The 16004-nt window shown below is 43.7% G+C and overlaps 1 protein-coding gene across 1 annotated transcript in view; it reads right to left on the minus strand.

Annotated features, from left to right (window-relative positions):
- The window catches only part of LOC124231567 (bromodomain and WD repeat-containing protein 1-like), a 122865-nt gene extending 108756 nt beyond the window's left edge, over positions 1-14109 (minus strand). The window contains exons 1-4 of the mRNA XM_046648358.1: positions 13827-14109; positions 13675-13733; positions 13504-13533; positions 13254-13313 (exon numbers count right to left, since the gene is read on the minus strand). Coding sequence (XP_046504314.1) covers positions 13254-13313; positions 13504-13533; positions 13675-13733; positions 13827-13875 — 198 coding nt within the window. The 5' untranslated portion in view covers positions 13876-14109. The remainder of the gene's footprint in view (positions 1-13253; positions 13314-13503; positions 13534-13674; positions 13734-13826) is intronic.
- Between the last annotated feature and the right edge of the window lie 1895 nt (positions 14110-16004).

A 16004-nucleotide genomic window follows, 5' to 3' on the forward strand; every position in this document is an offset into this window, starting at 1 on the left:
CCAGAAAACACCCACAAGTACACAGGTATCAGTTCAAAGTATAGTTCAGAACTAATTCCTTAACAGCTTAAAGCATAAGATTGTATATTTAATGACCACCCTAAAATGCTAAAGCTAAAATGCTAAGAAAAGAGAATGTGATAAAACATTTTTAATATATAATAAAACATATTATAAAAGTTCAATCATTAAAATAGTTCAGCCTGTCACAGGAACAGAAAAGAAAGTCCACAGATGAAAGTTAGCAAGAATTTAGTAAATGATAATGACCGAATTCTCTGTGGAGAAAGGAGAGATAACGCAAACAGTATTTCCAAACTGACCGACAACTTTGAAAAGGCCAGATCCATACCTCATACCAACAAAATGCTAACATAAACTCCATATAAAGCCCTTAAAAATAAACTATAAACAGACTAGGAAAACACACACGTGAATAGATACATAATATTTGCCTTTTATAATCTTCAAGTACAGAAGAGCTTTAAGGATAACCATAAAGGCAAAAACAAAGATTAACAGATGTAAAAAAATTAAAAATCCTAAACTTTTGTAAAAACAAAACCTCTGAACAAAACTAAAAAGCAAACTGGGAAAAAGAATTCTAACATGTGAGTCTAAAGAATAACCCAGATATATGGAGAATTCTTACAAAACGGTTAAGACAGACAGCAGTAAAAAAGAAGTAAAAGATGTCAAACGGCAATTCAGAAAAGATGAATTAACAACAGCCAATAAACAAACTTCCTCAAAAAAATGTCCTAGGCATTTAACTGCAAGGTCAGAGGTTACAAAGGTTTTTAAGGCTAAAAGCAACCGCTCTTTCCTCTGATCTTCACATAACTGGCTTCCTTTGCATCCTTCAGGTCAAATGTTACCCAATAAACAAAAGTTTCCCTTGAGCATCCATCTAAAATAACCTGTACCTCGTAACCCTCTCTTCCCAATCCCGTCTAATTGGTATTCCAGTAACTTGTCGGCAGCTTGTGGTCAGTTTCACCCCTAGGGTGTAAACTCCATGAACACGGGAGCCTCATCCACCTCATCCACGCCAGTATCCTCGGAACTTTAAACATGGTAGGCATTCATTTACTGAATAAATGCATCATGCATGAGTGAATGAATAAACAACACAAAGTGGGGCCTGCAGCCTGGATCTGCTCCGTATGAATATCACCTCATTCAAGTTACTTGTCTCCTCTGGTTTCATTTCAAAAGGAAAATCATGATACATTCAAGGTAATAGGGTTACTGAGAAAAGAAAATGAGATTATACAGGTTAAAGCTCTTAACTTCTGTGCAGTACTAGACAAAAAATGACTCAAACATTAGCTACTGATACTATTTCATCCATTAGATTGGCAAAGATTAAAAAGATTAACTGGGTAAGAAATCAGTCTCTCTCATTTTTGGTAGTTGAGTTTTAAACTGGCAGAGCTTAAAGAGAACAAATTTATAATAAACATTAAAAACAACCATTTTATTCAATAATTAAGTGTCTAGAAATTTATTACAAGTGACAATTATATAAGATATAGATAAATAAAAGCATAGATTTGTTGTTGTTAGTGCCATGAAGTCAATTCCAACTCCAAGCGACCCTGTGTATGGGAGGGCGGAACCCTGCCTGGTCTTTTTGCACCATCCTCTCACCTTCTGGTGCTCTAACAAACAATGTTCCACTGCTATTCATAGGGTTTTCACGGTCAATTTTTCCAGATGTGGGTGGCCAGGTCCTTCTTCCTAGTCTGTCTTACTGTGGAAGCTCCGCTGAAACCTGTCCTCCATGAATGACCCTACTGGTATTGGAAATCCTGGTGGCATAAACTTTCAGCATCACAGCAACACATAGTCACCAGAGTATGACAACTGACAGATAGATGGTGTGGTTCCCTGCCCGGGAAATGAACCCGGCCAGCAGCAGTGAGAGCGGGAATCTTAACTGTAGACCCCCACGGCAGACTAAATGCATAGATATATAGATCTTATTTTGATATCAATACAATCAGTAATAGAAAAAAACTGGAAACCAACCAAATGTTCAACAAGCAAATCGTCAGACACAATTTTCCAGAGAAATGGAAAGGAACTCACAACATAATTTTTTTAAAGATCTTATTTTTGTTCGAGTATATGCACAAAAAATAAACACTTCTCACTGTAGAGACTTTTCTAGTTCCTCTTTGCTTTTGCATTTTCTAAATATTTCACACTGAACATAAGGACTTTTTATTTAACATTAGGACAATTTTTAGTCACAATTTACAGAGAAAAGATTAATGAATTAATTACATATAACTTGTTGGTTACATTCCTATAGAAAGGCGAGTATCAATATCTTCAAACATTTACTTATAAATATAGGCAAATTTTAAGACTTTAAATTGAGGCTGTCCCAACAAGTTCTCTCTCAAACAAAAGTCTCTCAATTTGGAATCCAGCCTCAAATATAGCAGTGATAATTTAACTAAAGGACACCAGAACAAAGTGAGTAAGGGACTCTCCTGGCCCACAGGAAATGTGACTGACAGTCCTAGCCCTACATCTAACTAGTTATGGAACTTTGGACAAGATACATTCTAAGACTTCGGATTCCACATTTGCAAAAATAACAATAGGTAATACTGTGCACTTACAATGTACAAAGTACACTTCTATTTTAAGGTTTTGACTAATTCCTCATTACCTTAATAATAGCTAACATTTAATATAGTGATTACTATTTGACACTGTTCTAAGAACTTTATATACACTAACTTACCATACCTCCCAACTATCTTCATTTTAGAGACAAGAAAACACAGACAAAGGCATTAAATAACCTGCCCAGAACCAAAGAGCTAATAAACGGCAGAGCTAAAAATATAAACCCAGGCTGCCTAGTTCCGCAACTCTCCATCATCTCTGAATAACTGTAATCAGCTATACTGCATCTTAAAAATGGCAAGTAATGAGATAATGGAGTGTTTAAGAATTTTAGAGTCGAACTTGTCTCCAGAAGTTTTCTAAGCCACATATCTGCAAACTGATTAAAATATAGAGAATTTTTTTCTAAGCAGTTAGATTCTCACCTCCAAATCTCACTTACCCACCCCATTACAAACACTAAAATGAAAAGCCTCAGCCAAACTCTGAAGCAATACTGCAAACATAATTCATCCTACACTGCTACAGTCATTATATAATTTTAACACAAAAGTTTAGCGTTCAAAATGCGACTTCCCCATTTCTACATAAAAAAGGAAAGGAAGTCAACAATCACTGAAAGATTCTATTTTGTACATTCCTATGAAATGAATTTAGGAGCTTTAAAAAAAGGGATATATAATTTTCATGTATCTCATGGCCATTCACTGCTAAACATTGTTCTAACTGACCTAAAATGAAGCACACATCTGACAGAGATTTTTAAGAAATCAAAGATGATAGAAAACATCATTTAATAACCAAACTGTTGATGACTGGATCTCAACAAAAAAATATCCTAAGCATTAAACAACACTAATTTCTTTCAATAAATATCGAGAGGCTACTACGTGTCAGGAAGTACAATTTGGTATACCCACAGGTAACTACAAACAGTTATATGTCCTACATAATTTTTAAAGGTTAAAAGTAATCATTTATTCCAACTATTAAAAGGAGATAATCTAAGAAACTATTACTCACTTTGACAATGAGAACAAGCTGGATTAGTTTAGAAATAATTTGTAAACCCATCAGAGCTGAGGAAACAAATCTAAATGAACTACACCCCAGAAACTGATGAGCCTTTCTGTAAACAGAAAAAAAAAAAGACTCACAGTTCCTTTCATCCCCAGCACAGAGGCAGAAGAACTGACCACAGAAAAAAACAAGAAAAAACCTACCAAACTTTTCAACTTAACAGCCACCTGTGGGCTGGCATGACTGATTAGAATGCTGAGGAGCCGCAGTCTGAGCCTGCACCCACCCCAAAGCTCTCCCACACCTCCACCGACTTCACAGGGCCAAAAGCTGGATGTGGAGCAGCTGGAGGAGAACCCCTACAATACAAGCGCACTGCAGAGGCCCTCCTAAGGCCAGAGACAGACAACAGAGCAGAAAGCCAAGGGCAGGACTGGCGAGTAAAGAGAACGCTTCAGCAACACAAAAGCTGGCAGGTGCGCTATAAAGGAGAGCAAGATCTTACAAAGTTTTGGAAAGAGAGCAACTCGGCTACAAAGTATAGATTTCTCAAGAATCTCACCAGTGCTCAAATCCAAAACTCTGCTGGAAGGGAAAAATCTTGGTCCCACCCTCAAAACATACGAAGGCTAGGGCAGAGGCCCGTGGCCACGTGGTTAAGTTCAAGCACTCCACTTCTGCAGCCCAGGGTTGGCCAGCTTGGATCCGGGTGCAGACCTACACTCTGCTCATCATGCCATGCTGTGGCGGCATCCCACAAGGAGAAACCAGAATGACTTGCAACTAGGATACACAACTACATACCAGTGCTTTGGGGAGAAAAAAATGAAGAGGAAGATTGGGAACAGATGTTAGCTCAGGGCCACTCTTCCTTACCAAAAAGCATACGTTAAAAAAAAAAAAAGCGAGTGATGAACTTAATGTAACTAAAGCTGCAACAAAACCCACAGAAGATCCTATACAAATTACATTGACCCAGCCCCACACACTAACAGCCTGAGAGAAAAAAGAGCACATCCTTTACTGGGGCTAATTACACTACTTCAGCCTCTACTCTTTTAAGACAAAAAGGCCCAGCATATTTCAAATGATGATGAGATACAACAAGGTAAAATGTGAGAATATCTAATGTGACTCATGGTGAAGAGGGGAAGTAGTCAATCGAAGCAGACCCAGGGACTGCCCAGATGCTGGAAAATGCTCAGCCATTATCTCCTAAAAATATTTCTTCTACTCCATTCTTCTATTCTTCCCATTTGGGACTTTAATTCCACTTTAGACTGTTTGGTATCCTACAGATGCAAGAAGCTCAAAGAGGGCCGGCCCAGTGGTGCAGCGCTTATGTACACATGTTCCACTTCGGCGGCCCAGGGTTCGCCAGTTCAGATCCCGGGTGCAGACACGACACTGCTTGGCAAGCCATGCTGTGGCAGGCATCCCACATATAAAGTAGAGGAAGATGGGCACAGATGTTAGCTCAGGGCCAGTCTTCCTCAGCAAAAAGAGGAGGATTGGCAGCAGATGTTAGCTCAGGGCTAATCTTCCTCAAAAAAAAAAAAAAAAGCAGCAACTCAAAGAATCCCAAACAATGTAAATACAAAGAATTCTACCTGGGTACACGTGGTAGGCAGCTTCTGGAGCTCTCCCAAACCATCCTCACCTCCTGGTATTCACAGCTTGTGAAATCCCCTCCATTTGGGTAAGTTACTTCTAACCAACAGAATACAGTGACACCAAGGGGATCCCACTTCCAGTACTAGGTTACAAAATATCGTGGTTTGTGTCTTGCTAGCAGACTACTGCCTTCTCAGTTTTCATCTTTTGATGATGAAAGGTGCAATGTTGGAGAGACCAATGTGGCAAGGAACCAAGGGTAGCCAATAGCCAGCTAGGAACTGAGGCTCTCAGTCCAAGAATCCCCCCCAGGAACTGAATCCAGCCAAAACCTACGTGAGCTTGGAAACAGATCCTTCCACAGTCAAGCCTTCAGCTGCAACCCCAGGTCTGGCCAGTAGTTTTACTGCAGCCTTGAGAGACTGAGACAAGACTCAGCTCAGCTGTGCCTGGACTCCTGACTTACAGAAATTGTGAGAATGAATCTATGCTGCTTTAAGCCATGGGTTTTGGGTTGATTTGTTAAGCGGCAGTAGCTAACAACTAGAATACATCACAGTAAAACTGCTGAAAATCAAAGACAAAATGAAAATCTTAAGAAGCAGCCAGAGGGAAAAACACTATCTTGAAAGGCACGATAGTAAGACTGTTGACTTTTCAATATTCATGTGTTGAAAGGGGAAAAAAAAAACAACCAATCAGAATTTCACAGCTAACAAAAACAATCTTCAAAAATAAAGACAGGGGCCAGCCGTGGCCGAGTGGTTAAGTTCACTTGCTCCACTTTGGCGGCCCAGGGTTTTGCCAGTTTGGATCCTGGGCAGGGACATGGACCATTCATCAGGCCACGCTGAGGCAGCATCTCACATAGCACAACCAGAAGGACCTACAACTAGAATATACAACTATGTACTGGGGGGATTTGGGGAGAAAAAGCAGGGAAAAAAACAAGATTGGCAACAGTTCTTAGCTCAGGTGCCAATCTTAAAAATAAAGAAATAAAGACAAAAGGATATTTTCAAACCAAAGAAATAGTAAAAAGTGGGGGCCAGCTCCATGGCCGAGTGGTTAAGTTTGTGCACTCCGCTGCGGCGGCCCAGGGTTTGGATCCTGGCCGCGGACATGGCACCGCTCGTCAGGCCACGTTGAGGTGGTGTCCCACATCCCACAACTAGACGGACCTGCAACTAAGATATACAACTGTGTATGGGGTCGGGGGTTTGGGGCGATAAAGCAGAAAAAAAAAAAAGAAGACTGGCAACAGTTGTTAGCTCAGGTGCCAATCTTTAAAAAAAAAAAAGAAAAAGTGAAGTCATTGTCAACAAATCTCTTCATTAAAAGAAATACCAAAATAACTTGTGTGGCCTGAAAAAAAATGATCACACAAAAGAGGCATGAAAAGACAGGAAGAATTAAAATAACAGCACTAAGATCTGTAAAAATTTATAACATATGTAAAAGTAAAACATGATAATGGGCCAAAGGACAGGAAGGTGACAATTAACAGTTCTAACTTCACTTATCTGGGAAAGGGGTAAGTAACTATAGTATATGGTAATACATATTATAATCTCTAGACAATACAAGGACTCTAAGAATAATAAAAGGACACATAACTAAAAAACAATAGGGGGCTAGACCGGTGGTGTAGTGGCTAAGTTTGTGCACTCCACTTCAGTGGCCCAGGGTTCACAGGTTAAGATCCTGGGCACCGACCTACAGACCATTCATCAAGCTGTGCTGTGGCAGTGCCCCACATACAAAGTAGGCAAAAACTGGCACAGATGTTGCTCAGGGCCAATCTCTCTCACAAAAATAAATAAATAACAATAAAGAGAGGCAGGCCCAGTAGCATAGCGGTTAAGTCCGTGTGCTCTGCTTCAGCAGCCTGGGGTCCATGGGTTCAGATCCCGGCAGCGGACCTATGCCATTCATCAAGCCAAGCTACAGCACCAACCCACATACAAAACGGAGGAAGACTGACACAGATGTTAGCTCAGGTACAATCTTCCTCAAGCAAAAAGGGGAAGATTGGCAACAGATGTTAGCTCAGGGCCAATCCTCCTCACCAAAAATAAACAGAACACTCGATTAAGCCAAAAGAAAGTGAGAGAGGAGAAATAAATAAGAGATAGGACAGATACCTGGTAGACTTAACACAATTATATTTAAATAATTATATTAAATGCAAATGGTTTAAACACTCCAACTAAAAGACTGACTAATAAAACTATAAGCTGTTCACAGGAGACACTTTAAAAATTAGAACATAGGAAGACTAAAGGTAAAAGGACAGAAAAAGATATAATACACCATCAATAATGAAAAGAAAGCTGGGGTGGCTATAGTAATGTGAAGCAAAGTTAGACTTTAGGCAAGAAGTATTATGAGAGAAAGAACATTTCCCAATTTTTAAAAAAGAGTTAAATTCTGGAAAGGGCCAAACCACGGAGACAATAAAAACATCAGTGTTTAGGAGGGAGGGATAATTAGGCGGAAAACAGAGGATTTTTAGGGCAGTAAAATTACTCTGTATGATACATACCACTGGAGATGTGTCATTATACATTTGTCCAAACCCAGAGAATGTACAACACCAAGAGTACCTAACATAAATAGAACCCTAATGTAAACTATGGACTTTGGGTGATTACGCTGTCACTATAGGTTTACCAATTGTAACAAATGTACTACTCTGGTGAAGGATGTTGATAATGAGAGAGACTATAGATTTATGGGGGCAGAGCTATACAGGAAATCTGTTATATTCTACCCAATTTTGCTGTGAACCTAAAACTGCTCTAAAAAAATTTAAGTCTATTAAAAAAAGGGGGATCAATTCAAGAAGAAAACAATTCTGAATTTGTATGTATTTACCCATTATATATAACCAACAACATAATACAGCTCCAAAATAACTGAAAAAAGAGACAAAACTCCACCATCACAGTTGGAGATTTTAACAATCTTTCCAAGAAACCAATAGAGTAAGATGGCATACATCTGTAAGGATTTAGATGTTTGAAAGAAAAGTCACAGGACTTTTGTCTCCTAGATGAAAATAACTGTTATGATTAAATAAGCTTAGGAAAACAAAGTAATAACTATTCTCCTTTAAAGTAGCACAGTCAAGGTTAACTGACTCATAGATAGCAACACCACTACCATTTATTCAGCACTGAGCTTTAGAGGCTGCCATTAGTTCTCCATCCCACATTCTGGTCATCCATTAATGCGTAAATTAGTCAGGTATCATTCATTCAGGCATTAAAACTCATAGAGACCGTATTTTGCTGTCTCATGAGACCTTACAATATAAATTAAGTGAAGGGGAAGTCTACATTAATTATGACATCAGTCTATCAGCACTGTTATTAACAAATACTACTGATTATTACTGTGTGCCAGGCACTGTAAAGCCCTATTTTCCCACATAACGTTTACAACAACCCTTTGATACAATTATTATCCTTGTTATAGAGATCAAGAAACTAAGGTAGAGATGAAATAATTTGCTTAAGATTAGAACGTCCAGTACGCAACACAAGTCAGGATTACAGCCCAGCCGCCTGGCACCAAACCCAAGCTTCTAATTCCTTTACTGTTATAGTGCTAGACTATAACTTGTCACCACAGTGACATGATCATTAGGTGTTCCCAAGTTGTCAATGAAATGCCTACAGAATGATACATCTCTATAGTCAACTACAAAGAAAATGCAGAATCCATACAGAAAGGAAAGGTCAGCTATGCCCATGATGAAATATCTTTAGAATCTCACAATGACAATGATATAGTAATGGGATTAGTTGCAGTACAGGTGGTAAATACAAAGTTGTTTTTGTTTTAAATGGGCAAATAAGTAGTCTTGCTACAAAAAAGGCTCAATGTGAGACTCAACTAAAGTCCATATGGCAGTGCACCCAAGTTCCAAGTCTTGGCTTATAATACTACCTCTACCATAAACTGATTCCTTAATCCAGTAGGGAGCTCAAGATGGTAATACTGCTCTCCCCTTGATTTGGGGAGTTAATTCATAAGGAAGGAAGGTTGATAAATAAGAGACGAAGAAGAAGGTATCAATACATTTGTGCAAGTTACAGTTATTCTGATATAGTAACAAGTTTTGTAATTGCTGAACTACTTTGATAGAATAAAAAGATAACTTACAACAATAAATTTAAAATACTATATTTACAAGAGAAATTCTTAGATTACGCTTAGATCCAAGTTTGCCATCTTGAGGGGACTACAACAATCATATATTTGTAAATATAGTGTGAAACGACTGAAGAAATTTAAGAATATTAAGTGGTGCTAAATATTTTAAGATTAAATTTTCATTACAAATTAAACACGAATCAAAAAGTAAAACTACACTTGTTTCTATAAATATTACTAGATTTCTAAGTATAACCTCACAGTCTAAGAAGAATGACTTACAACTCTAATAAACCAAATACTGATTTCAACACAAATAACTTCTATGTCTTTTTTTTTTTTACACAAAAGGCCTACTCAAACATTATTTAAAAAAAAAAACAAAGGCAATAAATCCCATAATGATAGACTACAATGGAAGGATCTTCTGATTTTTTTTTTCTGGTTAAGGAAGAAACTTACCTGCAAAAACGTATCATGTTATTCAATTACTAAGTGTATCAAATCTCTTCCCCCCTTGGGGGGGGGGGGTGCGTGTGTGCAAGCCTGTCCCTGAGCTAAGAGCTGTTGCCAATCTTCCTCTTTTTGCTTGAGGAAGACTGCTGCTGAGCCAACATCCAGGCCAATCTTCTTCTATTTTAATGTGGGAAGCCACCACAGCGTGGCCACGTCCATGCCCAGGATCCCAAATGAGGAACCTCAGGCTGCCAAAGCAGAGCGCATGAACTCAACCACTACACCACTGGGCTGGCCCCTCTTTTCCCCTTTCTAAATACATCTCTCTTTTACAAATCTAGTCCTTCCCAATTCCCATGCCCAATTCTATAGTTATATTTCCCTCTTCCTCTTTTTCCACCATCAGTAACTCATGAAAATTCCAATTAATTTTTATAAATTCACAGGCCCAACTACTAATGCAAGATTAGGTATTGAGAGATAACTAGTCTCAATTCTTCTAAAAAGTATCAAAAATATTCCTGCTTCGAAAGTACATGCAGGAGTAACAGCACGGTCACAAGCCTAAAATAAACTGTAGCTCTGTAAACAGTGCCATTGGAATCACCTGAAAGGTTTTTAAAAAAGAGTGATGTCCAGTCCCACCACAAAAATTCTGATTTAACTGGTCACGGGCAAGGCCTGGCCATCCAGACTTTATGAAGCTCCCCAGATGATTCTGATTCAAGAATGAGAACTACTGAGAAAAAGAAGTTAAACAACACAAGAAAACAACATCATAAGAAAACAACCAGACAAAACCAGAATGTGAAACATTCTACAGCATAACTGACTCAGGCTCTTCAGTAAATCAATGGCACAGCAAAGAAAACTATGCAAGATAAAAAGACACAACATAATTTCACAGCAATGTATGGACCTTGTCTAAAGCCCAATTCAAACTAAACATAAAAAGACATCCAAAAAACAAGAAAAAAAATCTGAATATGGACCAAATATATGTGTCTGTACATACTATCAAGGAATTATGGGTTATTTTATGAACCTGATACTGGCACTGCAGTGGTATAAGAAATGCTTCGTAAATTTTTTTAGAGATGCACTCTGCAGAATTTAGGGATGAAATGCAATGTCTGGAACGTATTTTTAAATACTTCAGCTTATTAACCAATGGAATGAAGGAATGTTTGGAATTTGCTTAAAAACAATACAGCCTAGGGGAGAGAGGTAACAGATGCGATATTCTTTGATAATCACTGAAGGCGATAAGGGGTACTGGTGAATGGTTCATTTCTATTTTTCTATGTTTGAAGATTTCCACTGATTGTTTATAAATTATATCTCAAATAGAAACCAAAGTAAACATAGCAAATTGGTAATGAATTTGTCCATGGTATATGGGGGTTCACTACATTATTCTCATTTGTCTATATCTGAAATACTTAATCAAATATTTTAAAAAGGAGGGCTGGGCCCGTGGCCTAGTGGTTGGTTAACTTTGGTCTGCTCCACTTCAGGAGCCCAGGTTCAGTTCCTGGGCACAGACCTACACCACTCATCGGCAGCCATGCTGTGGCGGTGGCCCACGTACGAAAGAGAGGAAGACTGGCAATAGATATTAGCTCAGGGTGAACCTTTTTCAGCAAAAAAGAGGAAAAGGAGATTTTCTCTAGAAACTAGAAGTTACCCATATACCCTCAACAAAAGAATAATCCTCTTCTACACAGGCAGCTCATCCTCCACCACTTAGTGTTGGGGGAGAGAGAAAGGTAAAGATGAACAGGATACCCACCAGACAGACCCAATCAGCCATGCGACGAGAAATGACATACATCATAGCCACATCACAGGGATGTATCACAGAGATTTTGAAAAACTTTAAGCAGAATTTCAAGTAGAGTTTTAAGCCATTCTAACAGCAAAAGCCAAAAAATATATAAGTCTATTTAAAACGTAACTTTTCTGGTAGTTATGCACCACATTTGTTTCAAAATCTAAGCAATGCTCTCTTCAGTAGCCTGACTGCACTGGCACGTCAATAACGTTTTTGTGCTTCACTGAAAACACTATTTTCTCTCATCAACAGAAATAAAACAATAAAACAGAGCAGTTCTTTAAACATTTCCTTGACTTAAATCTCAAAATATCAAACTCAAGAAAACATAAAAACTCTGCCATGATGCAGAATTTTTAAAACTCACTTTCTTGAAAATATTACTCACTTTGAAATGTTTACTTCAAAAAAACTCTAAGGCGGCAAATATTAAAACTGACAATTGAAACAGAACCCTTTGTTATTTTCACCCGACTTTAAGCATTAACATTGAACTGTTCACATACGGAAAACAAACCCCTTTGTTTACTTTCTGTTCTTTTGCTTAGCTCAGGAATGGCGACCATATCCTACCAACTTCTACTTACAGGTACCACAACTGTGGTAAAAGACCATTCAGAAGCTCTTCCCGCCCCCCCACCCCCAGCTGTTTTGCTCATACAAGATGATAAATATGGCCTGGCAACTAAAAAAATCCTTTGTCCTAATACACAAACTGGCAAAAATATCTCCCTGAAAAGAGTTTTAACGCACTGAAGACAAACGAGTGGATAAAGCCGAATTACACACTGCCAGGGCAACTACAAAAGTCGACAAAGCACAATAAACAGAGAACTGTAACCTTGCCTAACGTTGCTCCAAAAAGAGAAACTGCACAGTTAGAGCCTCTACTAAGCTATGCCCCGCAAGATCGACATCAAAAGTCATCAAAAAATGTCCGTTTCCCTATCAACAAGCGTTGGGCAGTTTAGAGGAGCAAAAGGACTGGAAGAGTGGCACATTCCCACGACAGCAACATTTTTATTACGCTGCTGACGGAAAAAATAAAAAATGCTAAAGATAGGAACACTCCTCCACCTTTCCGACGGCGAGGACTCTATTCCCTGGGAAGAAGCGGTGGGAAGGCCTGGGCGGGGCTGGAGGACGGCGGCCAATCAGAGGGCGCGTTACAAGTCGGGTCCGGGAGAACAGCGGCTGAGAGCCGCCCGCCGAGTGGCTGGCGCGCCCCCGCCCGCAAGCACTCGCCCCCGGCTCCGCCACCGGCCGCGCACCTGGGGACCCACCCTGCCTCACCCCGAGGGTTCCACCGCCCCCCCGCGGCCGTGTCCTCCCCGAACCACCCCAGCCGCCCCAAATCCAAAGCAAACCAAACCAAACCTCCCGGGGGCGGGGGGTAGGGGGGTGCCGCTGCCCCGGCGACGCCCCCGAGCGCGGCGAGCTCCCTCCGCCCCACGAGGGGAGCCCCGACCAGGGGGCGGGGGGCGGACGCTGGGAACCCGGGAGGGAGAGGCCAGAGTCTCACCAATTCCTCGTAGCTCCTGCTGTGCTCGTTGCCCTCCCAGTCCAACCTCTTCGGCAGCAGCTGCAAAGACACGGGACGCGCACGAGTGACCACCGCGCGGGGCCGGGGCCGGGGCCGGGACTGGGACTGGGTGGGGGCGGCGGGCGGGGTGGGACCGGGGGCCGGGCGCGCGGCCCCGGGCAAGGTCGCAGGGGGTCCGAGGACGCGAGGGGACGCGGCGGGGCGGGCGGGGGACGCGGCGAGCACAGACCTGGTACTGCTCCAGCTCCTGCACCAGCACCTGCACCGATGAGACGCGCAGTCAGGGGGCGGGGGTGCACCCGGCCCTCCGCACCCTCCTCCCGCGACCCCCGGCGGCGGCGGGCCGGGCCCGGGGCCCCGCACCTCGGCCGCCGCCGCCGCCGCCCGCGCGCGCACTCACCTGGGCGGCTCTCCGACACGGGCCGGCCGAGAGGTACCGGGCGATGAGGAAGTACAGCTCTGCGGGGAGATGGGGAGACGGGGCTCGGGTCAGGGGGGCGCCGCGGCGGGGGCCGGGGGCGCCGTGGGGAGGGCGCGGGCGGCGCGGCTTACCCGACTCGATGAGGGGCACCGGGCGTCGGGCGGGCGAGGGCTCCGCCATGGCCGGGCGCGGGGCGCGGGGCTGCAGCGAGCGAGGTAAGCGTGTAGGCCGCGCCGAGGCCTGAGCGGGCCGGCGTCCCTCTACCTCAGGCGCGCCGCCGCCGCCATGCCGTGCGCGCCGCCAGACGACGCCTCCGCGCAAGTAGTCCCTCCGCGACCGGAAAAGTAGTCCCTCCGCGGGGGCCGCCGGGCGCCACGGGACGACCAGAGGTCGGGCACCGCCGCGAAAAGGGGGCCTCGCCGCCCGCTCCTCTGCCTCAGGGGGCGCAGGGAGGGGAATCTAGAGGGTAGTCCAAGACCCGGGCCTCGGGGAGGCGGCGAGTGGGGGAGGGGCGCGCGCGTGGCCGGGATCCGTGCGCGCGGTGAGGCGGCCGCCGGCCATTGTGAGGCGGCGGCGCGGCGGCCGGCGGCGCGGGGGTGGAGGTCGGGCGGCGCGCCGCGCGGGGGCGGGCCGGGGGCCGCAGTGGGGGTGGGGGTGATCCCCGCGCCCTGGCTGGAACGGAACTCCTCGACGCGGAACCGCAGCGCCACGGGTCCGGCGGGGGTCGCCGGCCGCGGGCTCCAGAAGGGCCGTGTCACAGACGGCCGCCCGCGGCCCGTGTGTCTGCCCCCACGGAAGGTCGCTCGCTCGCAGGACGCGAGCCCCCGAAGATGAGACTGGCGACACCCACGGAGGAGAACGTCGGCCCGAGAAGCCCTCCGCGGGGAGGGGAGGAGGACGGCGGGGAAGCCGCAGGCTCGGGGAGGCGCGGGGGCTCGGAGGGCACAGCGAACGTTCCCCGAGAGGCTGCGGGGCCTCACGCAGTGGGGAGCGGAGGCGTGAACCAGCCCGGGCCGCGGTCCTGGGGAGACCCCGCAGTCGGGCACAGAGAGGGTTAAAGCAAATGCAGTACCGCGCGGAGGATGTGACCCTCCCCGGTCGCGGAGAGCAGCCCGGAGCCGCGATGACTTAGCCGGATAGGAACAGCGATGGGAGGAAGCGGGCAGTGCAGGCAGGCAGCAGCCCGTTCCAAGGAGGAGAAGCAGGAAACGAGGAAACCGTGTGTCGTCAGCATTCCTTTGGAAGACAGTTGTAGGACTTGAGGTTGGAGCAGTGGACAAGGGCCCAAAAAATTCCATTACATGCCATGCTAGGCTTCTGCCCTAACCGGATTCATTTACTCAGCACATCCGGTGTGTCCTATTCTGAGCCCTAAAGTACAGCAGTGAGCAAAGCAAATATCCCTGCCCTCGTGGAGTGTACGTGGTCGTTCTAAGTTTTGCTCGGTGTGATATCCTCCACAGCATGTAGTGGTTCAGATCCCACTGGGGTAGGATCAACCCTGAGCTGTCAGATGTGCGACTTAACCTCTGAGCCTCAGGTTTCCTCACCTCTAAACTGTAGGTAATATCGTGCCTACTTGCAGGGTTGTAAGGATTGAATGGGTTGCTATGTGTTCCTAGCATATAGTAAGCACTATACACATGCTAGCTTTTATAATTATTTACACCAAATAGCAAAAGGTGTTGTGTATATTTGTGAGGGGACAAATTCAAACATGTTTGGACGATTGCATCAGTACTGTGATCTCATGTCTGTTAATTCAGCAAACACTATCAAGTGGTAGAGATAAAAAGATGAATAAGCCACAGCTTTGCCATCAAAGACTTAGTGTGTTTTTAGAGGAAACAGATGTAAGCAAATAATGACAAGATATAGGGCAGAGATGGAAGGGACGTGAAGCTGTCTGTGGCAGAGGAAGATGTCAGAGAAGTTTGCCTCTTCCAGACTAAAGTGCCTGCAAAGGGATCCAGGCATGTGAACAGCAAAGAGCCAAGACAATGAAGAACATTTCAAGTTTAAGGAACTCAAGTTTACTGTGACTATTTGGGTGACTTTAGAGGTGTGGATGGGACCCATTAAGTCAGAAGTTAAAATTGGGAGCAACTGAAGGGTTCTGAGCCAGGAAGGATCCATTTTCATTTTAGGATACATTTGAGAAAGTTAAGACCTAGAGGCAGGAAAACCACTTAGACCCCTGAAATAGGAAAGAAATGAAGATGCATTAGGGCAATGGTTATGAGGATGGGAAGAAACAAGTTCAGAAATATATAGGAGGTTAAATCAACAAGATGAAGTGGAATGAGAAG

The sequence above is a fragment of the Equus quagga genome, chromosome 21, assembly GCF_021613505.1.
Source record: "Equus quagga isolate Etosha38 chromosome 21, UCLA_HA_Equagga_1.0, whole genome shotgun sequence".
In the NCBI taxonomy this organism is placed as follows: Eukaryota; Metazoa; Chordata; class Mammalia; order Perissodactyla; family Equidae; genus Equus; species Equus quagga.